Source organism: Piliocolobus tephrosceles, chromosome 4 (genome assembly GCF_002776525.5).
Source record: "Piliocolobus tephrosceles isolate RC106 chromosome 4, ASM277652v3, whole genome shotgun sequence".
NCBI classification, from domain to species: Eukaryota; Metazoa; Chordata; class Mammalia; order Primates; family Cercopithecidae; genus Piliocolobus; species Piliocolobus tephrosceles.
Genome location: NC_045437.1, coordinates 91514412 through 91541450, shown reverse-complemented (window position 1 = coordinate 91541450; position 27039 = coordinate 91514412). Strand labels below are relative to the sequence as shown.

The 27039-nt window shown below is 37.4% G+C and overlaps 2 protein-coding genes across 8 annotated transcripts in view; one reads left to right on the top strand and one right to left on the bottom strand.

Moving 5' to 3' along the window:
• The window catches only part of SLF1 (SMC5-SMC6 complex localization factor 1), a 99782-nt gene extending 81874 nt beyond the window's left edge, over window positions 1-17908 (bottom strand). For 5 of the 7 annotated variants that reach the window (XR_003309436.2, XR_003309435.1, XM_026454289.2 and 2 more), the window contains exons 1-4: window positions 17081-17217; window positions 5879-5992; window positions 5636-5711; window positions 3828-4068 (exon numbers count right to left, since the gene is read on the bottom strand). Coding sequence is in view for 5 of the 7 variants with exons in the window: in XM_026454289.2 (XP_026310074.1) it covers window positions 3828-4068; window positions 5636-5711; window positions 5879-5992 (431 nt within the window). In the remaining 2 variants the exon portion in view is untranslated. Of the gene's footprint in view, window positions 1-3827; window positions 4069-5635; window positions 5712-5878; window positions 5993-6531; window positions 6553-17080 lie in introns of those variants that run through there. The other 2 variants (XM_026454286.2, XM_026454287.2) reach the window with 2 other exon arrangements.
• The window catches only part of KIAA0825 (KIAA0825 ortholog), a 495761-nt gene continuing 486026 nt past the window's right edge, over window positions 17305-27039 (top strand). Inside the window, exon 1 of the mRNA XM_023212146.2 lies at window positions 17305-17365. The gene's annotated coding sequence lies outside the window, so the exon portion shown is untranslated. The remainder of the gene's footprint in view (window positions 17366-27039) is intronic.

Here is a 27039-nt window from a genome sequence, read left to right as displayed (position 1 = left end):
TCTCAGTTCTCTCAGAATGGTTATTATCAAAAAGATGATTATTAGTGAAGATATAGAGAAAAGGGAGCCCTGGTATTCCCTAGTTGTTGGGAATGGAAATTAATACAGCCATTATGGAAAACAGCATAAATGATCCTCAAAAAACTAAAAACAGAGTTACCATATAATCCAGCAATCCTACATTTGTGTATATACCAAAAAGATCTGAAACCAGTATGTTAAAGAGCTATCTGCACTCCCATATTTACTGCAGCATTATTCACGACAATCAAGTTATAAAACCAACCTAAAGTGTATATCAATGGATGAATAAAACATATAGTATACACAATAGAATACTATACAGACTTTAGAAAGAGAGACATTATGTCATTTGCAACAACATGGATGAACTGGAGGACATTATGCTAAGTGAACAATCCCAGCACAGAAAGACAAATACAATTTTTAACTTATATGTGACAGTCTAAAAAAAATTAGATTTATAGAACCTAAAAAAGTTGAACACATAGGTGCAAAGAGCAGAATGGTGGTTACCAAAGGCTGGAGGTGGGGGAATGGGAAATGTTGGTCAAAGGACACAATGACAAGTATTTGAGGTAATAGAAAATATAAATAAAAATTACAAAATCAGGGCCATTGACAAAATACATATGCAACTGATAACAGGACCTCAATATACGTAAAGCAAAAGCTGATAGGACTAACAGAAATAATGACTAATCCAAAATTACAGTTAGAAAATTAAGTTATTTTATCAGTAATTGGGAATTAAATAATAAACTTGTAAGTAATCAATGGGTCAAAGAAGAAACAAAAAAGAAAATTTAAAAATACTCTGAACTTAATAAAAAAGCAAACACGATTAATACAAATTTGTGTGATGTAGATAAAGCAATGTTTGGGGGCAACTAATAGAAAAATAGGTCTAAAATCAGTGATCCAAGTTTTTACCTCAAAAACAAACAAAAAAACAACCAAAGCAAATTAAGCCTAAAGCAAGGATGAAAATAATAAAACCAAGGACAGAAATCAATGAAATAACAGACAAACAATAGAGAAAATTCATAAAACCAAAATGAGTATTGAAATTTCAACTTCCAATTGTTCTTTGCTAGTATATAAGAATGCAATTAAATTTTTTACAGTGATCTGCTGTCTTTTCATCTCGCTAAATTCACTAGTTCTAGTATCTTGGTTAAATTTTTTAGTATACAACCATGTCTTTGGAAATAAAGACAATTATTTTTCTTTCTTTGCAATTTTATGCCTCCTTTCTTTTTCTGGCTTATTGTAATGGCTAGAACATCTAGTAAAGTCTAAACAGAAATTGTAAGAGTCAGCATCCTTGCCTTTTTACCAATCATAGGGGAAAACATCTTCCACCATTAAACATGACATTAAGTTTAGATATTTACACAGATTTCATTTATCAGGTTTAGGATACAAAAATCATTTTTAAAAACTTGCAGATAGAATCAGCAAACTATTAAAAATGAACTAGAAAAAAATACGCCATGATGAAGTAGTTTATCTCAAGAATGCAAGTTTGGTTTAGCATTTAAGAATCAATCAAGTGGCCGGGCACAGTGGCTCACGCCTGTAATCCCAGCACTTTGGGAGGCAGAGGTGGGTAGATCAAGAGGTCAGGAAATCGAGACCATCCTGGCTAACACGGTGAAACCCTGTTTCTACTAAAAAATACAAAAAATTAGCCAGGCGTGGTGGCGGGCGCCTGTAGTCCCAGCTACTCAGGATGCTGAGGCAGAAGAATGGCCCAGGAGGTGGAGCTTGCAGTGAGCTGAGATTGCATCACTGCACTCCAGCCTGGGCGACACAGTGAGATTCCGTCTCAAAATAAATAAATAAATAAATACACAAATAAGAATCAATCAAGTATAATGCAACATATTAAGAAAATAAAGAAGAAAAGCAAATTATCTCAAAAGACACAGATAAAAAGTTTAAGAGCAATCTATAATAGCACCCCAAAACACAAAATACCTAGGAATAAATTTAATAAAATATGTGCAAGATTTATATAATGAGAACTATAAGACATTAAAGAATAAGTAGAGAGATACATAGTTCACTAATAGGAACACTCAATATTTTTCAGATTTGACGTATAAAATACAATCCCAATCAAAATATCAGTTTGCATTTTCACAGAAATTGACAGTGATTCTAAATGTCTATGGAAACACAAAGAATCCAGATTCACTAAAACAACTTTTAAAAAGATTAAGAAACTCATAGTACCTAATTTCAAGACTCACTATAAAGATACAGTAATCAAAACAGTGTAGTGTTGGTATAAGTTAGATATAGAGATCACTGGAACCAAACAGGAAGTCCAGAAATAGACCACACATACATAGTCAACTGATTTTCAGTAATAGTGCCAAAATAACTGAAGAGCAACTGGAACTTTCATACACCACTACTGGGAATATAAAATGGTACTACTTTGAAAAACAGTTCATAGCTCTGTGCGGCCTCCAACTCTTGGGCTCTAGGCCATCTTCCCACCTCAGCCTCCCAAGTGGCTAGGACTAGGACATGCATCACCAAGCCTGGCTAATTTGCCAAAAAAAAAAAAAAAAAAAAAAAAAAAAATTTTTGTAGAGACAGTGTCTCGCCATGTTGCCCAGGCTGATCTAAGACTCTGGGGTCAAGTAATCTCCTCTTGCCTTGGCCTCCCAAAGTGCTAGGATTACCGACCTGAGTCACTATGCCTGGCCAGTTTGGCATTTTCTTATAATGTTACACACACGATTGCCATCTAAAATAGTATAAATTCATTCTGAGATATTTCCCAAAAGAACTGAAAACATGTCTACATGAATACTTGTACCCAAATGTTCATAGCAGCTCAATTTATATTAGTAAAGACAAAAAATATCCCAAATGTCTACCAATATGTGAATAAACAGACTGTAACATATTCATGGAGTAGAATACTACTCAGCAACAAAAAGGAATGAACTGCTGGCATACACAAAATGGATGAACCTTAATAATACTGTGCTAGGCAAATGAGGCTGTATCAAAGCAATATTTAAGTATGATCCCCTTTATAAGGACCTCTTAAAAAGGACAAATCTAGTCTATAGTGATAAAAAGGAAATCAGTGGTTGCCCGGTGTTGGTGGTACAGAACTAAATGTCCAAGGACACAAGAGAACATTATAGGATAATGTACATGGAACAGATCATGATTATAGCAAGGGTAACATGGGTGCATCAATTTGTCCAAACTCATCAAAATATACCCTTAATTTGTGTGCATTTTATTGATTATAAATTACATTTAAGTAACGGAGACAAAAACACTCCCCACCCTCTTGCCATAAAAAAAGTAACAGCAGTCTTAGAATACAGTTTACCCAATAAAAAAGCTTTTAAAAATATGCCAAGGACAAAATGAAATAAAATTATGATGAAATCAGTATGAACAATGAAGACAGCACTACATAAACCCAGAATGATGCTTTTGTGATAATAGCAAGTCTAAAAGTGCTTCAAAACTAGAAACAAAAACCTCCCAATTAGTTTTCCTTTTTTGTTTTGCTTGAGTTAGCCGAAAGGAATAATATGGAAAGTAAAATAGAGATATCCAGAATAATCTAAAACAACATTGTAAAGTAGATTTTGTTCTATGAAAGACACATAAGTCTAAATGAGCATAATGGCTTACCTAGGAGATTGGAGTAAATCACCATGGCTCATTTGGGCTAATAATTGCCAGAAAATATAGAAAGTACTCATACAAACCAAAATTATTTTCTCACGAATTGCTTTAGCTTTTATGTAATCACATCCTACCTTATAAGAGAATCACTTCGCTTATCAGTTCTAACAAGGAGGACAACTTTCCATCTGTGGAAGGCTCCTGGAGCACCAGTGCGTTTCAGTTCTTCACGCCACCTTTTAGGTGCAGATTGCATTTGAGGTGAATAACGGGAATCTTTTTCAATTTTATATCCCCATTCATAAGTTGTTTCATCAAGCCATCTGCCACTTTTGGCACTATGAATTATATAGTCCTTGGTTAGTATCCACTTTCCTAGAAAGCAAATGAGCTATCAGTCACAAAGGAATTTTGGTTCTGATAAATGATAAACAACAAAGATCAAATATAAAATAAAAGTCAACCTTTTTCAAGATAAGACACTTAAGCGACACTGCTAACATTATCTTTGAACTATGCATTTTGGGGAAATTTTTGATAGTGAGAGGCTTACAATATCACTGAATACTGTATGTAATCTTTTCCATGACAAATAATTATAATTCTAAATATAATTCCATAGTTATAACTTAGTTATAATTATAGTTTCACTTAAATATAATTCTAAATTATAATTCTATAATTCTAAACATAAATCTAAAGCTTTAAAATCCAAAATAAAATGTGGTATTACTTGAATTATTATTACTATCATTATTCACTATTTTGGGTTAGATTTATATTCTTCCTCGTATGCTAACAGCTTTTCCAATATTGTTCACAGCATTACTACTCTGTAATACAAATTCATCGAGTTAAACAATTTTTCAGGTCATTTTATAACTATTTTTTTTTAAGAGATGAGATCTCGCTACGTTGCCCAGGCTGGTCTTAAACTCCTGGGCACAAGTGATCCTTTTGCCTTGGCCTCCCAAAGTGCTAGGATTACAGGCATGAGCCTCCACACCCAACCAACAGTTTCTTTATCTGGGCATCAATGATCTTTTTGAACACTACGGACAATGTATGTTTTCATTTGTAAAGTTTAAAAACGAATGCAAGTATTTTCCTTGTAAGTTAATCTAAAAAAGGATAAATTCACCCAAGTTACATATACTTTTTTTTTTTTTTTTGCAATCAGTAGACTAATGATATATTAGATCAATCACAATAGAGAAAGCTATAAAAATAGAGAAAGCTATAAATTACAAAACGATAGAGAAGACTAAGTCTTAATTTGGATCTATAGAATTTCATATCTTAGAAAAATAAAATAGTATGACCATTGTTTCATAATATGGATAGGAGAAGCAGCAGAGAGAGAACAAAAGCACTGACTGTTATCAAATGACAGATGAAAGAAAACTTGACTGAAAACAGCTGAGACTTTAACAAAAGCTTAAGATTTTGACATTTTGTGCCAGTCTTTTAGTCAATGTGATTTTTTTTGTCTTAAATAAAACACACTAAATCCTTGTTAAGGTAAATATTTGTCTATTTAATACATTTTTCATGTGTTACAGAATTTTACTCAGAAGAATAAGCAAAAAAAAAAAAAAAAAATTAAATATTTTCAAAAAATATCAGGAAAACACATTGAGGTTTGATATATAAATATGCTATCTCTCCACAGAAAATCTCTCCACAGAATTCATAGGGACCTGAATCCATATTTTAATGTAGTTCACAAAAAGTACTTTGTGTTTAGGGAGTACATAACTTACAGAATTTCTCATCAGAATACAATTTTGTTTGTTTACATGAGGTTGAACTGGAGATCTAGATAGCATCTTAGAGAAAAATCTCAATCTTTTCACAGACAAGGAAAGCAGGGACAGAATAAAATACTTTTTCTTTAACATGAAGATTGTTTTCAAAAGTTGCGGGAAGACAGTTAACTTACCTGCTGCACAAGCTGCTAAAAATTTTTCACTCTTACATAGGCGTTCAGCTATAAGATGTGTACAATTTTTGTATTTCTGGAGGGAAGAATTCACATCAAGAAATGTTACTAAAGTAAGACTGCCCTTATAACACATTCTTCTTATTGTTACAATATCAAGAAGGCATTTTATCATTGTTAGGACAGCATTTTAATTCTAGTTATTTTTCAAATATACCTTGAACATTTTGCTAAGTTTCTTACCTCACTCTTAATAAAAGTGCAATCTAGTTTTAAAAGTAATTTGACTAGCGCTTCTTTTTCTTCCATCTTAAATCCTGTCATTTGGATGATATGCTTTGGGGCACCATCTTCCATCTAGCAAATACAAACGTACAGAAGATAACATGTTAAAAGATATTATTCACAGGGTTGACATCATTATTTTTTCTTAACTATGAGTACTAAAAATAAACTATTAAACATACAATGAATTAAAGACGTTAGGCATAACTCTTAAAACAGTGTTAAAATTACTTACATATGATAGAAACTAGTTTTAAAAGTTATCTTCTCAAAATGTGGCCTTAAAAAAGTGAGGGTTTTTTTTTTCTTTCTGATTTGAACATTGAAAGTCTGGATTAATACATTACTTGACACTAAAACACACTGATGAATAAATATTCTTCCTCAGAAAATGACAATGTTATACAAATTTTGGCATAATAATGTTATACAAGCTTCATTTAAAAAGTATTGTTGGGCCGGGCGCAGTGGCTCGCACCTGTAATCCTAGCACTTTCGGAGACCAAGGCAGGCGGATCATGAGGTCAGGAATTCTAGACCTGCCTGGCCAACATGATGAAACCCCACCTCTACTAAAAATATAAAAATTAGCCAGGTGTGGTGGCAGGTACCTGTAATCCCTGCTTCTCAGGAGGCTGAGGCAGGAGAATCGATTGAACCTGGGACGCAGTGGTTGCAATGAGACAAGATCACACAACTGCATTCCAGCCTGGGCGACACAGTGAGACTCCATCTCAAAAATAAATAAATAAACAAACAAACAAAGTATTGTTGGCCAGGAGCGGTGGCTCATGTCTATAATCCTAGCACTTTCTTTGGAAGGCCCAGCCGGGCAGATCACCTGAGGTCGGGAGTTTGAGACTAGCCTGCCAACATGGTGAAACCCCATCTTCATTAAAAATACAAAATTAGCCTGGCGTGGTGGCACATGCCTGTAATCCCAGCTACTTGGGAGGGTGAGGTAGGAGAATTTCTTGAACCCAGGAGGCAGAGGTAGCGGTGAGCTGAGATCGCACCACTGTACTACACAGCCTGGGCAACAAGAGCGAAACTCCGTCTCAAAAAAACAAAAAAAAACTACTGTTGTTCGCTAAGAGCTTTTGAAACTTACAGACAATGAAACAATCAGATTTTATACTCCATAAAGACTTTAAAGCCTCTGTGGACAGATATTAAATACGTACACGTTACCGGAGAAGTGAACAGAACTCATGGTCCCACAGCATTTATATCCAATAATTTAGTAAAATGGGTACACATAATAATCCTGGATCCTATTTGCAATCTGTATTTCTTTTTTTTTTTTTTTTTTTGAGATGGAGTCTCGCTCTGTTGCCCGGGCTGGAGTGCTGTGGCGGGATCTCAGCTCACTGCAAGCTCCGCCTCCCGGGTTTATGCCATTCTCCTGCCTCAGCCTCTCAAGTAGCTGGGACTACAGGCGCCCGCCACCTCGCCCGGCTAGTTTTTTGTATTTTTAGTAGAGACGGGGTTTCACCATGTTAGCCAGGATGGTCTCGATCTCCTGACCTCGTGATCTGCCCGTCTGGGCCTCCCAAAGTGCTGGGATTACAGGCTTGAGCCACGGCGCCCAGCGCAATCTGTATTTCTTAACTTTGCTATATATATGTTAATTTCATCATTTACAAGGTAAACTGAAAAATCACTTTTCTTAAAATCTAAGTTTATTTTCATAGGGACCTGAATCCAGATTTTAATGTAGTTCACAAAAAGTACTTTGCATTTAGGGAGTACATAACTCACAGAATTTCTCTTCAGAATACAATTTTGTTTGTTTACATGAGGTTGAACTGGAGATCTAGATAGCATCTTAGAGAAAAATCTCAATCTTTTCACAGACAAGGAAAGCAGGGACTAGAGAAATCAGGGCAATTTTTCATTTCCCTAACAATTTGGTCACCATAGCTATGGATTATTAATACTTAACTAATGTCATAGCTAGAATAACAACAGTAGCTGTTTTTTTTTTTTTTTTTGAGATGGAGTCTCGCTCTGTGGTCCAGGCTGGAGTGCAGTGGCCGAATCTCAGCTCACTGCAAGCTCCGCCTCCCAGGTTTACGCCATTCTCCTGCCTCAGCCTCCCGAGGAGCTGGGACTACAGGCGCCCGCCACCTCGCCTGGCTAGTTTTTTTTTTTGTATTTTTTAGTAGAGATGGGGTTTCACTGTGTTAGCCAGGATGGTCTCGATCTCCTGACCTCATGATCCGCCCGTCTTGGCCTCCCAAAGTGCTGGGATTACAGGCTTGAGCCACCGCGCCCAGCCAGCTGTTTTCAACAACCAAAGAAACAATGACTTCTTTCAATACAAGTAAACTTCAAAAACTGTAACGATTTGAGCCCAGAACACAACTGGTGAAGTGAGAGACATTCTTCACGAAAGTCTATTTTTAAAGACATATAAATACAATATATATAAAGGTTGAGATTCATTTAAGAGTAAAAATTGAAAGAAAGTCTCAATAAAAACAATTTAAAGCATTACTCAGAAGTGAACTTTTATTTCCTTGCTTAGAGTTTTGAAGAGGAGGAAGTTCAGCTAGGGTAACTGCACTCTTAGTTTTTCTCTAACCTTCATCACTCCCCATTTCGTTGGAGAAGCTCCTTGAGACAACTAAATGGATATGCTTTGCTCAGCCTATCTGCATATTTGCAAAGAAGGTCCATATCGATGCTTTCTGACACATCCTAAGGAGCTGCCAGTAGTAGTCCTGCACTGCCTGTGTGGGTAAGTCAATTCAGAGGTTATGTACTAAGAAGCACACTATGGTTCCATATCAAAACCACCGCCTTCTTGCAGAAGGATGAGGGAAAAACAAAACAAAACAAAAATCATCATCTTCAAAACAATGTTTACTCAATAAAAAAGCTGATACTTCAACCTCAATTTATCTGATTTCTGCATTTCTCAACTGGCTGCAAAAGGGGCAAAGAGGTACAATGTATTTTAACCCTCTAAAATTCAGATACAGAACATAAGAAAGTGCCTTAAAGATAAGGCTCTCCAATGAAATAAATGTTTTTATTAAAAAGTTACAGGGATTTGGTCTAGTCAGTATGAAATTTTTAAGTGCACATACTAGGGATTGGTCTCTTATGAAAAATTAATCATATACATGAAACAGTTTCATCAGTATATAAATTAAGCTTCTTGTATAAGGAACCCTTTACTGTATTAATCATCCAATTTTTTTTTTGAGATAGAGTCTCATTCGGTCGCCCAGGCTGGAGTGCAATGGCACAATCTCGGCTCAGTGAAAGTTCACACCATTCTCCTGCCTCAGCCTCCCAAGTAGCTGGGACTACAGGCGTCCGCCACCACGCCTGGCTTTTTTTTGTTTTGTTTTGTTTTTGAGACAGAGTCTCACTCTGTCGCCCAGGCTGGAGTGCAGTGGCACTGTCTCAGCTCACTGCAACCTCTGCCTCCTGGGTTCAAGCAATTCTCTGCCTCAGCCTCCCAAGTAGCTGGGATTACAGGCACCCGCCACCATGCCCGGCTAATTTTTGTATTTTTAGTAGAGATGGGGTTTCACTGTATTACCCAGGATGGTCTCAACCTCCTGACCTCGTGATTCACCCGCCTCAGCCTCCCAAAGTGCTGGGATTACAGGCGTGAGCCACTATGCCTGACCTAATCAAACAATTTTTTTAAAACCATTTACATGGGTTAATTAATGTAGCTCTTCAGTGTTAATAACCATTAACAGGGCCGGGCGCGGTGGCTCAAGCCTGTAATGCCAGCACTTTGGGAGGCCGAGACGGGTGGATCACGAGGTCAGGAGATCGAGACCATCCTGGCTAACACAGTGAAACCCCGTCTCTACTAAAAAATACAAAAAACTAGCCGGGCAAGGTGGCGGGCGCCTGTAGTCCCAGCTACTCGGGAGGCTGAGGCAGGAGAATGGTGTGGACCCGGGAGGCGGAGCTTGCAGTGAGCTGAGGTCCAGCCACTGCACTTCAGCCCGGGCGACAGAGCGAGACTCCGCCTCAAAAAAAAAAAAAAAAAAATAACCATTAACAATATGGACCAGCAATACATAAAAACTATGAAGAATACGCTCTGTTGCTAGAAATAATAATGATTTAGTCTGATGCAGAACACATATGAACACACACACAGAGGTCACATTTGGATTATAAAACATATGTCCCTAACTAGGGAGAAATGCTTTCATTATTTGTAGGGAATTATTTTTTAAAATCCTTTAAGCAAATTTCCTTTAGAAAATGATAGGCAATGCTAGGCGCAGTGGCTCACGCCTGCAATCCCAACACTTTGGGAGGCCAAAGCGGGCAGATCACGAGGTCAGGCCAGTCTGGCCAACATGGTGAAACCCTGTCTCTACTAAAAATACAAAAATTAGCCAGGCATGGTGGCGGATGCCTGTAATCCCAGCTACTTGGGAGGCTGAGGCAGAAGAATTGCTTGAACCCAGGAGATGGAGGTTGCAGTGAGACGAGACCACACCATTGCACTCCAGCCTGGGCAACAGAGTGAGACTCTGTCTCAAAAAAAATAAAAATAAATAAAATTTAAAAATAAAAAGAAAATGATAGGTCTTTTCAGAAATGCTAGACAAGTAAAATTCAACATATCTGTGAATATCATCTTGGTATTCAATCAATACTTGTCTTTATCCAATGGGTTTTATCAAAAATCACTGTTATCAGAGGACTATAAGACTTTTTTAATTTTTTTTTTGAGACAGAGTCTCACTGTGTCGCCCAGGCTGGAGTGCAGTGGCGCAATCTCAGCTCACTGCAAGCTCCGCCTCCCAGGTTCAAGCCATTCTCCTGCCTCAGCCTCCTGAGCAGCTGGGACTACAGGTGCCCACCACTACGCCCAGCTAATGTTGTTGTGTGTGTGTGTGTGTTTTTTTTTTTTTTTTGTATTTTTAGAAGAGATGGGATTTCACTGTGTTATCCAGGATGGTCTCGATCTGACCTTGTGATCTGCCTGTCTTGGTCTCCCAAAGTGCTGGGATTACAGGCGTAAGCCACCCCGCCCAGCCGAGGAATACAAGAGTTGTAAACACGTATGCTTTTCCTACTACTTGTATATTTTTAATGTATTTTAGAGTTTCAAGGGCTATTTAATGGCTATTTCAGGAATATTGCCAAAGGAGTTTGAGTGGTTTTAAAAAATCTAAAATCTTGCCTGATTATTCTAAAAATTGACATATAAAAACTAATGTTAAATAATCAGAATATACAAAAAATAAAAAAATTGTTATAACACTGTTACCCAAAAAAGTTTTATTTAAAGCTTGTCCTTTAAATTTTATTCTTCTGCTTTCTTAGAATTAAGTAAGTTATACAGAAATAAACGAAACATATCCTACGTTGCTGTTTCCAGATCATGTTAACAGCTATTTTACAATTTGAATATTATTAACAACGTAACACTTTAATGTATTCTGATTTCATGTATAAATTATTAAATTATTTGGATTTACTGGAGTTAGTGTGTAAAGCAAAGTTTTCATCATCTTAAACCATATGGTCTTTATAATAAAATAAACACGATGGAAATAACCCACTTTGTATATTTAACAGCATTTTCTGTCAACACAAGAGCCTATAGTAAAATGAAAATAGGACTAACTGCATGATAGCAGAAATCAGGAAACCCCTTTAAAGCAATTTATTTCCTTTGAAAATGATTAAATATGAAACTGAAATTAAACATGCAGAGGAAGGGGAAGTAGGAAACAAAGGTGAAAAAACAGAATTTCCTGATTCAAACATTATCCATAAACTATGGATATGTTTAAGAACAAATCAGAATACAGGATATTCTAGTCACAAGTTTATCAAAAAAACTGAGCTATTAGCTAAACTTTAACAGAATCAGGAATCCCAATGATGGCCCAAAATAACTAGCACAGTTTTATAACAGTTTTCTACAATAAAATTATCTGCTTGAAACAAGAGTTTATATTACATTTCACAATGCTTTTTTACAGCACATGATATGACAAGTGAATGACCTGGATTATAGGATCTAATTCATGCAGTTACATAGGATTGTATATGTAGGAATAGATATAAACATATATAGATACATGATTGATTGATTTATAAAATTCATGGTTTGATGGTTCTTTCTGACCCTGCAGGATTAAGAATACAATAAACCTGATATGTCAATGAAGCCAAAAAGAGCACTGTAATTGATTTAATATATATCAGTAATCCAGACAATTAAAAATCCTTTAAAGTAGAGTCAAGTTTAGTACAAGTGATATGTCTGGGGTAGGGAGGATCAAGAGCTAACTTCTAGAAGTCTTCCAGCACAAGAAGGAAAGTCAATATACTATAATTGTACCAGTGGTTATTTCTAGAAAAATTATAGATCTTTATAGAACTAATAGGGAGTGTCCCTAGGAGCATTCACACAGAAGATACTGTCCTAACACCAAAAAATGGAGGGAAAAAAAAAGCAAAAAAGACAGCATGACTTTTGACAGTTAAAAGTTTTATCTTTACCGTCAAAAAAGTTAAAATTATATGACATTCTTAGTTATGAGAAAATGTCCTTCTGTAGTAATTATTAACATCTTATAGTAATTAACAAAAATTACTTACCTTGAACAATAAAATACAACTAAGGAGACAATGACTGTAAATAGAGTTGGCCTTTACACATAGCAAGCAACTGTCTCTGTGGTATGGACTTTCCCAAAATATCTCCCACATGGGCCTATTCTTGATGCCTGAAATTCCTTTGTAGTTGGTGCCAGTTCAAAATGCAAAGAAAACCTATAGAACTCTTCATCTTAATTAAGAACACTATTTATTATAAACTAGCCTTTTAGGTCCTTTGAATTCTTTATAGTGTAACACACAGCTAGACCATGTTTGAAGAACATGTTGAAAATTGAGCTCGAGACAAGGAAGGACAGGAATATAGATATGAATACAAAAGTGGTTTGAGAGGCAAGATGAAAGAGCAGGGTACAACCCTTGGGAAAAAGTGGAAGGTGCTACAAAAATGAGAGGCAGGGATGCATAAATAGAGTTTTACAAGGAAAATAAGGATAAACCTTTCCCTACTCTACATTACATAGGGCTGGTTATAAAAGAAACCAGCCCTACTTATAAAAGAGAAGTAATATTAGAAATAAATTGTATGGTATCATTAGCTAAAATAAATATTTAAGACAATAAAAAACTTTGATTTATATATTTAAGAACTAGTTTTCCCCCCAAAATAACCTTACAGATCTTTCAATTTTAACATTCGCTTATAGAAAATTTGAAAAATACTACAAAGCATATAGAAAGATTAAAATCATCTCTAATTCCTTCAGCCTGTAATACCATTGTTAACACTGGGCAGGGATGTTGACTTTTAGGTTTTATCTGAGTGTGAAAATATATATATAACAAAATTTGGATATTACATTGTTTCATGTCTTCATTTTTATGTAATATTATATCGTGATCATTTTTCCCTGACACTTAATACTCTTCATGGTTTTAAGGTCATATGATGAAAACTAGTGGTTTCTTAGTGTTTGTTATTTTGCTGAATTATTTTGATTTTAAACCTACTTCTACAGCAAACTAAGGAGAATTATTTGACACTCCCCTCATCTGAAAAGCATATACCAAGCACTGAATGCAGTCAAGATTTTTGCTCTGAATTAAAGAGTCTGAAAAATTTTCGTGATTTCTCTTATTCAAAACATTTAACTGGGAAAGTAAACAAATAACTGTTAAAACTGAAAAGGGTCCAAGTGTTGGATCTCTGCTTGAACCAATATTGCAAAAGGCAGACACATGTCACAGTACTTACACTGTGTGTGTAAAATACTGTTTGACTTTTAACTACAAGTGATGTTCAGAAATTCTGGCCCCTTTAGGCCTAGGAGCCAAATTAGGCCCTTGGTTTAATATCATTCAGCTGGCCTTCGGACTTTTTTTTTTTTTTTAAGACACAGTGTCTATTTCCTGCCCCATCCTTCAAAGACATGAGAGATGCACACACACGTGTGTGTGTGTATAAATATTAATTATTTGACAGAAGTATCCAGTGATGAGACTTGAGGGCTCTTCTTACTTCCATGGCATTATTTGGGAAAAAAGCAGGAATTAGTCCCTCTGATGACAAATTTAGCACTAGAAGGAAGAAACAGAACAAGCAGCAAAGTGAATATGGTGAGAAAGAAATGAGAAGCTTAGGGGAACATATGGAGATGTCCAATCTATCCAATACTGTACAAGGCACAGGCTGGGCAGATGTTAATTTAGGGATGAAGGAGTCCTTAAGGAAGCAAGCTGGTCAAGAGATGAAAGGTTCATAAAAAGAATAGATGGACAGTAGATATTGGTTAGCCATAGAGGATAGAAGTCAAATGTGCTTTGGTATCCTAGGAAATTTGGTTTGCTTACCAGGAAGAGCATAGGTCTAAGGTTGAACAAGCAGGATTTAATTTTTACTGAGGACCTACTGTGGCTTATATACTTCATATATGTTAGCTCATTTCCTTCTTCACAACATAAGTGCTACTTATTTTTTTGTGCAGACGAGGATACTGGGAAATCTGAGTGATTCAGAAACTACTTCAAGGGTACACAGCTAGTAAATGGTAAAAACAAGATGCACAGATAAGTCTTTCTGCAAAAATTATATGCCTTTTCTACAATACCAAGCTGAATTGAACTTCAGAACTTAGTCTAATACTTTTAACATTATAATTTCATAAAGCAATCTACTTTCAGCTAACACAAAAGAAAGATACATTACATGAAACGAACAGTACAAGGGTGGGAAGACATTTAGAACAGCAATATCACTGAAAAAATTTAAACATAAATATAAATTATTTTCAGTAAAATAACAGTGTCTAAAATTTCAAAGCATTTCTAGAAACAATCTAAAGAGTGCTCTTTTTGTCTAATGAGAAACAAAGTTTTCATTATTTTCCCCTCAAAAGTGATTTGGTATCAATCAATCATTAGAGTAATTCATACAACAAAGCCTTTCTTCCTCCTCAAAAATAACCAGTGTATTTTAAATTTCAAAGTAATTTTGATAGAAAGTATGAATTAAGTGAACTTAAAAGTTCCAGAGTTATTTTACTTTTAAGCAGTAACATGCCCTTATAAGGGGAGAAATAATACACAGTACATTATACAGATGTATTTTCTATTAGCATATTCAAAGAGTCAACTACAAGAGTAACAGATGATGTTTCATTTTAGTTACATTTTTGAGAGAGTTCGTTTTGTTTAGGGTTTATTATTCAAAGCCAACACAGAAATTTTATCTTACTTTTTAAAAATGTTTAAATGGTGAAAACCCTACTTTAGGGTAATATAATCAAGATACATATAATAAGGAAAATACTAATAAATAAAAGCTATACTACTGGTTTCCCAAAACGCAATGTTTTTGAACATCAGTGGAAATTGTGGATGCTTACTATGAAATCTTAAGAGTTCTGAATTTTGATTATGAAAAGTAACCACATTTGATCATCTTTTCAATGACTTTCACGTGATACACGCTTTATGCTTTAGGGAAGCAAGAAAATGTCAGGTCATATAATTCAATTTTACTTAACGCATAATAAAATCTGGATTTAGAAAACAGAATGGGGTTTATTTGCAGTATTGAAGGTTAGCTGTCTTTACAATAAAATTGACTTAAACATTCAAGTATCTGAACATCCTAGTTCCTTTAAATTAAGAATACTCAAGAGTTACCCGGTGGCTCACGCCTGTAATCCCAGCACTTTGGGAGGCCGAGGCGGGCGGATCACTTGAGGTCAGGAGTTTAAGACCAGCCTGGACAACATAGTGAAATCCTGTCTCTATTAAAAATGCCAAAAATTAGTCGGGCGTGGTGTCGCGCACCTGTAAGCTCAGCTACTGAGATAGGAGAATCCCAGGCTGAGATAGGAAAATTGCTTGAACCTGGGAGCCGGAGGTTGCAGCCAGTTGATATGGCGCCACTGCACTCCAGGCTGGGCAACACAGCGAGGCTCCAACAAAGCAAGCAAGCAAGCAAGCAAAGGAAAGAAACAGTACAGGACAGGACAGGACAAGAAAATAAAGAAATTTACTCTCTTACATAAATCCACCTCATACTAGCAACTTATGTATTGAACACCTGCAATAGACGTAATCAAACTTTCCAATAATGAGAACATCCTGCACATCCACAGATATTTTCAGGAATTGAGGCACAACGGAATAACATAAACCAAAAAATCCACAAGGTGCACTGTCCGTCACACATAAATTGTAAATTCAGTTCAAATATTCATTCCCAATATTTCAACAACGATTTTTTTAAATAAGAAAGTCATTCGTCAAAAAAGAGGCTGGTGCCTCCAAAACAAAGCTCCATCTAACTCCTGAGTAAAATAATGATCTGAGGTACCCGAGACGGACCAATTTTTCTTTTTTTTTTTTTTGGTCAATATTTAATCTGAGGTTTTGGAAGTGGAAGAAATCTTAAAATAGCCACTTAGTCTTGTTTCCAGCCTTCAGGCAGCTGAAATGTAATTCCCAGGAACAGAGACCCTCCCTTCGGGGAAACGTGTATGTGTGTATGTTTGTGTTTAAAGGCCTATAGCAGTCAGAGATAGGATCACTGCCGTTTTAGTATGTTTTTTTAAAAAAATTCTACTAGAGAGGAAAGAATGACACAATTTTCTTCGTCACAGGAAGGTGGGCCTGGGGGATCCCAGCCACCTCCGCAGACGCTAAGTTCTGGAAAGCAGCCAAAACTCTATCAGGATGAGGCGTCCCCATGGGTTCTATGGAAACGAGAAACGCGGGGGGCCTAGTGCCTACCAGGCTGCGGGCCGAGCTGCAGAGCTGCGCAAGCAGGAGCAGAGGAAGCGGCTCAGCCCAGTACTGCAGACAGGCGCTCGGTGGCAGTCCCCGCAGCGGCACGGGCGAAGCGTCAGCGGGGTCTGCAGCCGCAGCCCACCAACTCCGGCGCCGAGAGCGAAGTCGGGAGAACGGCGGCTGGAGAAAGCGCGAGAGCCAGACACCGCTGCCGCTCACCCCAGCCGCTCCCTTCCTAGCCTCGCAGCCGGTAGGCAGAAACTTCGGAGGTACAGCCCGGGAAAGAAACATCCCCATAGAGACAGAATACACTGTGTCTTCCTAGCTGAACCCCTTTACCTTCCCGGCCGAAGTGTCTTGGATGCTTCCTTCGGTGGCGGCGGCGGCGGCGGCGGCAGCAGGGCCGACAGCTGCTGCTGCAGCAACTCAACTGCTTCACTAATCCGGGCTCTGGGAAATAATTTCCCGCCGCGCGCTAGGCAGCCCCGGAAGCGATAGTAACATTTCCGGGTGGTTGTCAGTGACGCTCTGGAGCGGTCGCCAGGGTGGTAATATCTGGTGCGGAGCTTGAGTCTGGCCAGCGAGTCAGGCTCCTGCTAGATGAGCACCGGAGGTGGAAGACTGGTAAGTGATTTTACTGGGTTTTCTGCTGGGTCTGATATTAATGGCTGGCCGGGACTCTGTGCAGCATTTTGGCCAGCCCGAGAAGTGAGTGGGCTAGGGTTGAACCAGAAGGAGTCCCCATCCAACCCCGTGTCGCTTGACACCCAGTGCAGTTGGAGAAGGCCCTGGGATCCTGGCTTACCATCTCATCCACTCGCAAAATCTGTCTCCGACTTGGAACTCGACCGCGGGTCACCAGGTGTCCCTGGGCGAGGCCGAAGACACCGTGTACCGTGACTCGGCGTTGTGCCGAGTTTCTCTGCCCATGATCAACGAGTGTCCTATCTCCCATTAGCAGTGTTTGGCCACTCTCGATTCCTGAGTACTGTTTCCGTAGTTCTGGGGTGCCATGCCTGGAAGGCAGGAAGTTGGCTGAAGAAGACATCTTTTACAAACATTTGGGAAGTGAGATGGGGAGGTTCCTTCCTGATTTAGAATTAATTGAAGGTTCCTCCCGCCATTTGAATTGGGTGAGAAGAACGGTCTTTGTTTTCCTGGCTGAGACGTGAGAGAACAAGCTTGTAATTTCATGCTTGGGCATTAGATGCATTTTTGGAAAACAGTGATCTGTAAGTAGGTGTGCTTTCAGAAAGGAATGCTTGCGCTCTGCCCCAGGCTTTGTCGATGATGAAGGTTTCAGGAGAATTGTGGATGGAAGTCTGAGGTAGCCAGAATAGTTGTAAAGAGAAATCGCTTCCGACAAAGGGATAATGTGAGGAAAGGTGCTCATTTAAGATTTGAAAGATGTGATGTAGTGAACCTTGGCGACTTCTCTTAAGTAATGCAATTTCTTAGGTATGTAGTTTTCACTTGCCACCTTGTATTTAAATAATTACCTCCCCACCAACGCCCCGTAAAAGGCAGCTATTATTTTTTCAAAACAGTCAGTTCCCATAAGAGTTGTAGGTACTATTACATTTTTCTTTATGTATTACATAAAAACATTTTCTTTATCGGAGCATACCCATAAAGAAAAATGCAGTATGTTCAATTCAAGGCCCCTGTTACACCAGGCCAGTGCCTCCTTACCTTTTGAGAATAATGCAGCCAAACCATATTTAGGACAGCACATTGATTTTCTAACCTTGTTGGTTAATAATTCAACAAACTTATAATCTCCCCATTAATCCCAATTTTGACATTTTGTTGAATCTTGTATTTTTTGTTTATTTCTCCAGTTGAAAGTATTATAAATTACTTCAGGGATACTATATATTTTATCTGCACAGCAACTAGTTTTTAGAGGCAGTGATTTATCTCTATTAATTGTTCTTGAATGTAGCCAATCATTAATACCCAGAGTAGATACTGTCTGACAGGCACTTTACATTTATTGTTTTATTTAATGCTTAATTAAAAAAAAATCACAAAATTTGTATTATTTCTATTTTGCAACACATTTTATACTGAGACTCAAAGAGGTTGTGATTTTCCATAAATTGTACAATTAAATGGCACAATTAAAATTTGAATCCAGTCTACCTGACTCTAAATTTTGGCTCTAAACTGTGCGCTATACCTTTATAAGTAAACATAATAGTATCATTATTTTCACTCCCAAGTAAAAATGGATAGATAGTATGTCACATTCAGAAATCAAGTGGATAGCAAAACTTGAGGATAAAAGGGACTACAAGGATGTGTTCATCACCATAAGGTAATTTTGACGTGTAAATAATGCAGTTTCTTTACTGCCTTTATCCTTGGCCAGTTTTATTATCCTAATTCAAACAAATGCTTATACTGTACATTGGCATAACACGTGGGGCAAATACAGAAGATCTGGAGACCATCAGCAAGCATATTGGTGACTCTGAGTCCACAGTATCAGCTAACTATCTCTTTAGGCAGCTTTTCATACACACATTTGTATACATGTGTATTTGTGTGTGTGTGTGTGTGTGTGTAGGGAGAGAAAATGAGTAAATGAGCACAAGTTCATAAAACTGAACTCTAATGATTTATAAGGAATTATTAGCAAAACTGTGCTGTTCCACTCACACAACCCTCAAACAGATGGGGATTATCACATAGTTTCAGGGAATATGCTTAATTAAACCTGCCCATCCCAATACCCTATTCTATTTAGAGAAACAGAAATAGCCTAATTTTCAGAGAATTTACAAAAATTTAGTTGAAATGACCAATACTAGAAATGACATAGAACTTAATTCTAAAGAATATCCTGTTTTACAACTATTTAGGTATAGCTAGCCTCAAATACTAATGTGTATTTGATTACATTGCATTGACTTGTAGGCAGATCTTTGCATTGACTTGTAGACAGATCCCATAGGCAGATCTCAGGGATATTTTGCTATCAAATTTCAGTGCTTATGAAGGTTGAGATTATGTCTGTTTTATTCATCATCTTATACGCAGCATCTAGCACTGTGCCTGGCTTGTAATAGAAGCTCAATAAATAAGTCAGGAACCGTGACTCATGACTGTAATCCCAATACTTTGGGAGGCTAAGACATGAGGATTTGAATCCAGGTCCTCTAAATTTTGGCTCTTTTTACTGTGTTCTATACTTCCTCTACTAAATAAACATAGGTTACAGTGAACTATGATCACACTACTGCACTCTAATCTACACAACAGAGTAAGACCCTGTCTCTAAAAAATAAAAATAAACATTTATTGAATGAATGATTCCTTTTTAAAATGTTACTTATCCACTGAGAAGTATTTGTACTTCTCAGTACAAATATTTTTTTAAAGGATTTACCACATAAATAAATATTTATTGTTACTCACGTTGACCCTGAAATACAGTGTCCACTCCACACTCATTCATAAAAGGCAATGTGCTATTCTGTAAAGATGACTGGACTGTGAGACAGGAGATGAGAGAATATCTAATATTTTTTCTGTGTTTATTCTCTGCTATTCAGTGTTAAATTACTCCTCACAGCACAATAGGTAAGTATTATCCTCTTTTTACAAATACTAAAACTGAGGCAAAGATAAGCTTTGTAAATTGTCCTAGGTTACACATAGTCATTAAACACAGCTATGATTTGAATGAAGGCCTGTGACCCCAAAAGTGATCATCTTAACCACTTTGCTATACAGCCTCCAGTTGAATTTTTAATCCTAGCTCAGCTGCTAAATGTGTGCAAAAGCAAATTTATTTCTCTGGGTATCTTGTTTCTCATCTATAACATATAGGAGTTTGATGGATTAGATTATCTGTAAGGTCCCTCCTACCTCAAAAATCCTCTGACTTTAGTTGACTCCCAAGTATTATCTGAATGTAGCAGTTCTAGTGTGCCAGAAAACCCTCATCAATTTTGATGTGTTTCATGTGAGCTTTTTATGTGTTCACGTCTTCCACAATGGTGGACACAGAATGATGTTTTTGCGATAGGAAGAATAGAGTTAAAAAAATCACAGTCATGCTTTTTTTTACCAGCTATGTGAGCTTATGTTTTCATATGTAAAATGGATCCATAGGATTGCTGTGAGGGTTAAGTGGGTTGACATATAAAGCCTCAAACATGTCTGATACACAACTGCTCTGAAATAAATATTGATTCTTTTTCTTGCTCAGTCTTGCAAGGATAAAAGATTAGTGGATATAAAAATGCTTTATAAATTAGACAAAGGTGAAGAATTTTTTCACTTAGAGTCTACTAGGAGAGATAAAGTTATATACAAAAATAATTATATGTGGGGCAATTTACATACATCATTGAACACAAAACATGATGGGAATGCAAAGAAAAGAGATTTTTTTTTTTTTTTTTCCAGGAGGGCAGATGAGGAAAGACCTCATAAAAAAGGTAATATTGAGTTTGTGCCTTATAGGATGGTAAGGATTTTGGCAGGGGAACAAGAGGGAGAAGTGTTCTACTGGAAGATGCAAAGGTGTCAGAAAACAGAAATAGTACCTAGGTCACTTTGGATATGTAAGATGGATGAAGGCTGGTAATAAAGCTAAGGTAAAAAGCTGAGCCTAGGACAAGCTGTAGATAATTGTGGGCAAGTTAAAGATGTTAGGCATTTAACAATAAGCAATAATCTGTGTGTATAACTAGGATGGCGTGGAGGATGGAGTTGGCATTTGTTTTCTTTGTTATGGAAAGATGCCCATTTGTTACAGAAATATTAGAGTGTTACCAATATGCCAAAAAGGAAAGAGAAACGAAGAGTGGCCCATGCTCCCACCACTCAGAAATAACTTATGATTTTTCTCTGTATTATTACAGATTTGCATATATGTGCTTTTAAAATAAAAATGAAATAATACTATCTGTATTGTCTTGTGACCTGCTTTTTTCAATGTGCTACACCGTGAATTTTCCCATGTCAATAAATTTGCTTCTATAAAATAATATTTAGAGCCTGCATGCTATTCAATTTTATGAATATGTAATAACTTTTAAACTGACTTCTTTCTGTTAAGTAATAGTACAATAAAGGTTTTTATAGTAAAATATTTAGACATTTGTATCTATTTTCTTATTACAAATTGTAGAAGGAGAAATGGTGACTCACAGGTTATGAACACATATAATACTACATGTATTGCCATATCAATCAAATTTTTAATTTAAACTTGGTGCAAAATTCATGAGGTATGAAAGGGTATATAATGAGGCATTAGCCTCCCTCTCACCTTGTTGTCCTCCGGACTCACAGCTAGCCCTTATAGCACCTTGTGTGATTAGAAAAGGGCACCCCCTTCTGGAGGATCCGTAACTCTTGGATATACAGTGTGTAACTGATGGTACTTTTTTTTTCTTTTTATTATTATACTTTAAGTTCTAGGATACCTGTGCACAATGTGCAGGTTTGTTACATATGTATACATGTGCCATGTTGGTGCGCTGTACCCATTAACTCATTTACATTAGGTATATCTCCTAATGCTATCCCTCCCTGCTCCCCCGACCCCACAACAGGCCCCGGTGTGTGATGTTCCCCATCCTATGTCCAAGTGTTCTCATTGTTCAGTTCCCACCTATGAGTGAGAACAGGAGGTGTTTGGTTTTTTGTCCTTGCGATAGTTTGCTGAGAATGATGGTTTCCAGCTTCATCCATGTCCCTACAAAGGACAAAATTGATAGACCGCTAGCAAGACTAATAAGAAGAAAAGAGAGAAGAATCAAATAGACCCAATAAAAAATGATAAAGGGGATAATTGATGGTACTTTTGTAAGGACTGGAAAAAGGCATCCTTTTCTCTGTGGCAACAGCCCTGCAAGGACACATGCCTGGGCCACCAAAGTATGGGCTGGATTCAGCCCCTACTCACCTCCCTAGATTGAGTACTTTTGTGACAGGTACTGCACCTGGCCTTTTTGACTATTTACTTCCTAAAAGCCAACACTAGGGCCAAATGCAGACTTTGTTAAAATACAGAAGACAAGGTTGGCCGGCACAGTGGCTCATGCCTGTAACCCCAGCACTTTGGGAGGCCAATGCGGGCGGATCTCTTGAGACAAGGAGTCCAAGACCAGCCTGATCTGCATGGTAAAACACCATCTCTACCAAAAAAATACAAAAATTAGCTGGGTGTGGTGGTGGGCACCGGTAATCCCAGCTACTCCTGGAGTCCCAGGCAAGAGAATCACTTGAACCCAGGGGATAGATGTTGCAGTGAACTGAGATCATGTCACTGCACTCCAACTTGGGCGACAGAATGAAAGATTCTCTCAAAAAAATTACAGAGGGCAAGGTCAAACTTTAGTGCATCCCTTGAAATACGTACATTCCATATAAAAAGTTTTAACAAATATAAAAGCTCAAAATGATACAATGTCATTTTGACTAATTAGGCAATGCAGTATAATATAAACAACTGAATTCAGAGAGGATCTGGAGTTGAGCTTAAACTAATGAACATATAATGATAGCCTTGAAGAAGTTACTTAAATTCTCTGAGCCACAGTTTCTTCATTTGTAAAGTGGTAATACTGTCAACTTTATGGGTTTACTAAGATTAAATGTAATGTGTGTAAGTACACAGGCATCAGAAAAAAATTATCAAGGGTCTGTAGTATTGTTTTTTGTTTTTAATAAACTCACTGTTTTAAAATAAGGTCTGTGGCTCCAACTATGAAGTCAAACAGACTTAGATTCGAATCCCAACTCTGTCACTAGATGTATGACAGAAAGTTACTTTTCTACTGTTTCATTATTTGTAAAATGGAAATAATGATGTCTTCATAGGCCTTTTGTGAAGATTAAATAAAACAATGCATGCATAAAGTTTAATATTGGTGCCTGGTGTAGTAAGGCACTTTATTTGTTCAAATTCCCCAAGAAACATGCCAAGAGGAGATTAGATGTACAAGATGTTTATTGGGGAAACTGCTTGTGAAGAATAAAAGAGAGGAAGCGGGAGTAGGAAAGAAATGCCTTTAGGCCTCAATGCACATCTGACAGCCTAAAAAGAAGAGAAGGAAGGAAGAAAGAAGAGCTGAGTAAGAATACAAAGTGCTGCACTGTTCTAAGAAAGCTTCAACTAGGCCAGTGCAGAGTTCAAAAGCCGAAGTCGTGTATTAGAGGAATCCCATGTTGCCACGGTATTCAATGTTAGGTATTAGTAAAAACGATCAATAGTTGTCATATGCTAAAACTTACAAATATATTTGAATTTCAAATCTTGAATTTCACTGCCTATTCCACCCCCTCCTGCCCTCAAGAAAAGTATAATCCCTACTGCCAGACATTGATACTAACATTTGAGTCATATGTGCTTACACTATCTTCTTATATTTTAGAATACAGTTTTGTTAGCCAGAACAGTTAGGAATCAAAACATCTGTTCCCAATAACAGTTTAGAAATGCAAACATTAGCTAAGCAACTGATTTTTGACATCACGTGGTTAAACACACACTGTTGTCTAAATTTCTAAATTCAGGTAGCCAATTAAATATAATGTAAATTTTTTTTTAATTTTTCCTGAGACAGGGTCTCACTCTGTCACCCAGCCTGGAATACAGTGGTACATCACAGCTCACTGCAACCTTGAATTCCTGGGCCCAAGGGATCCTCCCACCTTGGCCTCCCAAGTAGCTGGGGCTACAGGTGTGCGCTACTATGTAAAAAAATTTTTTTTTTTTTTTGGTGAAGACAGGTTCTCACTGTGTTGCCCAACCTGGTCTCGAACTCTTGTACTGAAGTAGTCCCCCTGCCTTGGCCTCCCAAAGTGCTGGGATTATAGGCATGAGGCACCACGCCCGGCCTCATGCCTGTAATCCCCGTACTTTGGGATCCATGGTTAGAATATTAGCCTAACACTTAAATGTCTATTTGCCTCTTTACCAAAGATACCTCTGTAGCCACAAAGGTAAAAGTATAGTTTCATAGGATCCTTCCCCCCAACCTCCACCACCTTTTTGTCATTTTTAATAAGTAAACGTAGAGATTCATAATTTCAATAGTTTTCAAATGGCAGGTTATAAGCCATCAATTTGGTGAGTCATAGCCTGTATTTTTGTTTCAGATACATGTGGTTTCAGGATTGGGGATATAAAATGTATTTGTTACTGGGAAACACAGCTGAATTAGAAAACAACTAATTTAGATTAACTATCATACATGAGGAAATGAAGATTAAAGAGGCGATTTAACATAATGGATAACTCAGGAAACATGTGACTTGAACCAGAGGCTAGGTCTTAAGAATCTAGATTTAGGGCTTTTTCTTTTTATCATGCTTCCTGGAAAAGGCTTCTTGTTTGCTCTACTTAGTAGGGCATACAGTTATTCCAGTTGAGTAATATGGTAGTGCTTTTCTGTCACTTTTGTTATGTGTTTGCTAAGATTTACCCAAAAGATCACTTCCCTGACCCTAGCCATGGGGTATCAGGGAGGTTGTACAGCTGCAGTTGTTTCTAGCAGCTAGCAGTTATGCCACACTACCAGTTTACTGTCCATTTTCCTTCCAGGGAGCACAGTTAATTCAACACTTTAGAGTTTAAACTGAGCAGTGATAGGAACTCATTTTGAAGAGCATTATACTGAGGAGGTCTGAATTTTTGTAATACAGATGAATATTTTGTGCTTCATTGTGTCATAACTTTTTTTAAAATCTTTTTTATTTTTTATTTTTTTGGAGATGGAGTCTCACTCTGTCGCCCAGACAGAGTGCAGTGGAACTATCTCGGCTCACTGCAACCTCCACCTCCCAGGTTCAAGCAATTCTTCTGTCTCAGCCTCCCAAGTAGCTGGGACTACAGGCACACACTGCCACGCCCAGCTAATTTTTTTTGTATTTTAGTAGAGATGGGGTTTCACCATGTTGCCCAGGCTGATCTTGAACACTGAGCTCAGGCAATCCACCTTCCTCAACCTCCCAAAGTGCTAGAATTACAGGTGTGAGCCCCTGTACCTAGCCCTATGTCACGACATTTTTTTTTTTTTTGAGACAGTCTTGCTCTGTTACCCAGGCTGGAAGGTTGGAGTGCAGTGGCGCAATCTCGGCTCACTGCAACCTTTGCCTCCCAGGTTCAAGCAATTCTCGAGTCTCAGCCTCCCAAGTAGCTGGGATTACAGGCATGCACCACCATGCCCAGCTAATTTTTGTATTTTTAGTAGAGACGGGGTTTCACCATGTTGGCCAGGCTGGTCTCGAACTCCTGACCTCAAGTGATCCACTTGCCTTGGCCTCCCAAAGTGCTGAGATTGCAGGTGTGAGCCACCACGCCCAGCCATTGTGACATTTCTTTACCCATCTTCCTTGACCTTTCAAACTTCAGCTCATCAAATATTTTTCATTTAAAAAATGCAAGTTTTGTGTACAATCACGTAACAATTTATTCCTTTAAATTTTTTCAGATATATCATTCTTTCCTTCTCTAGCATATATTCATTCTAGCCATCAGAAATGCTCATGGCAGTTCAGTTCTTCCAAGGTGATCCAGTCTGTCCTCTGCTGTTAAGAGCTTTCACTGGGAAGGAATTTAGGAGTGGAGCTGGTTGTAAGTGGGGACCTTCTAGGCTCTGTTTCTGTGTTGCTTTCTTTTACTTTCTTTTTTGAGATGGAGTCTGGCTCTGTTGCCCAGGCTGGAGTACAGTGGTGCAATCTTGGCTGACTGCAATCTCCTCCTCCCAGGTTCAAGCGATTCTCCTGCCTCAGCCTCCCACTCCTGCCTCAGCCTCCCGTAGACTGTTTCTATGTTGCTTTCTGTACTCTGGTATCCTTTAGTGCTGCCAGTGCTTATTCTTTTGATTAACTTTACTTGGTAATTACCTTTCTAAGGCTTTCTCATTTGTCTAACTCAGCAGTTCTCAAACTTTTGGTCTCAGTAGTCTTTTGTACTCTTAAAAATTGCTGAAGACCTCAGAGAGTTTTTATTTATGTAATTGTATCTACTTATATTTTTTGTATTATAAATTAAAATGAAATATTTTTGAAAATATTTATTTAAACAAACCACTACATATTAACATAAACAGCTTTAAAAAAAAGCTATATTTTTCAAAACAAATTTTAGTGGAAGAGTGGTATTGTTTTATATTTTGCAATGTCTCTTCAATGTCTGGCTTAATAAAAAAGAGCTGAATTTCAGATCTGCTTCTGCATTCAGTCTTTGGTGAAATATTGTTTTGGTTGAAGAATAAGCAAAATCTAACCTTACACATGTATGTAGTTGGAAAAGAAGGGAGTTATTTAAA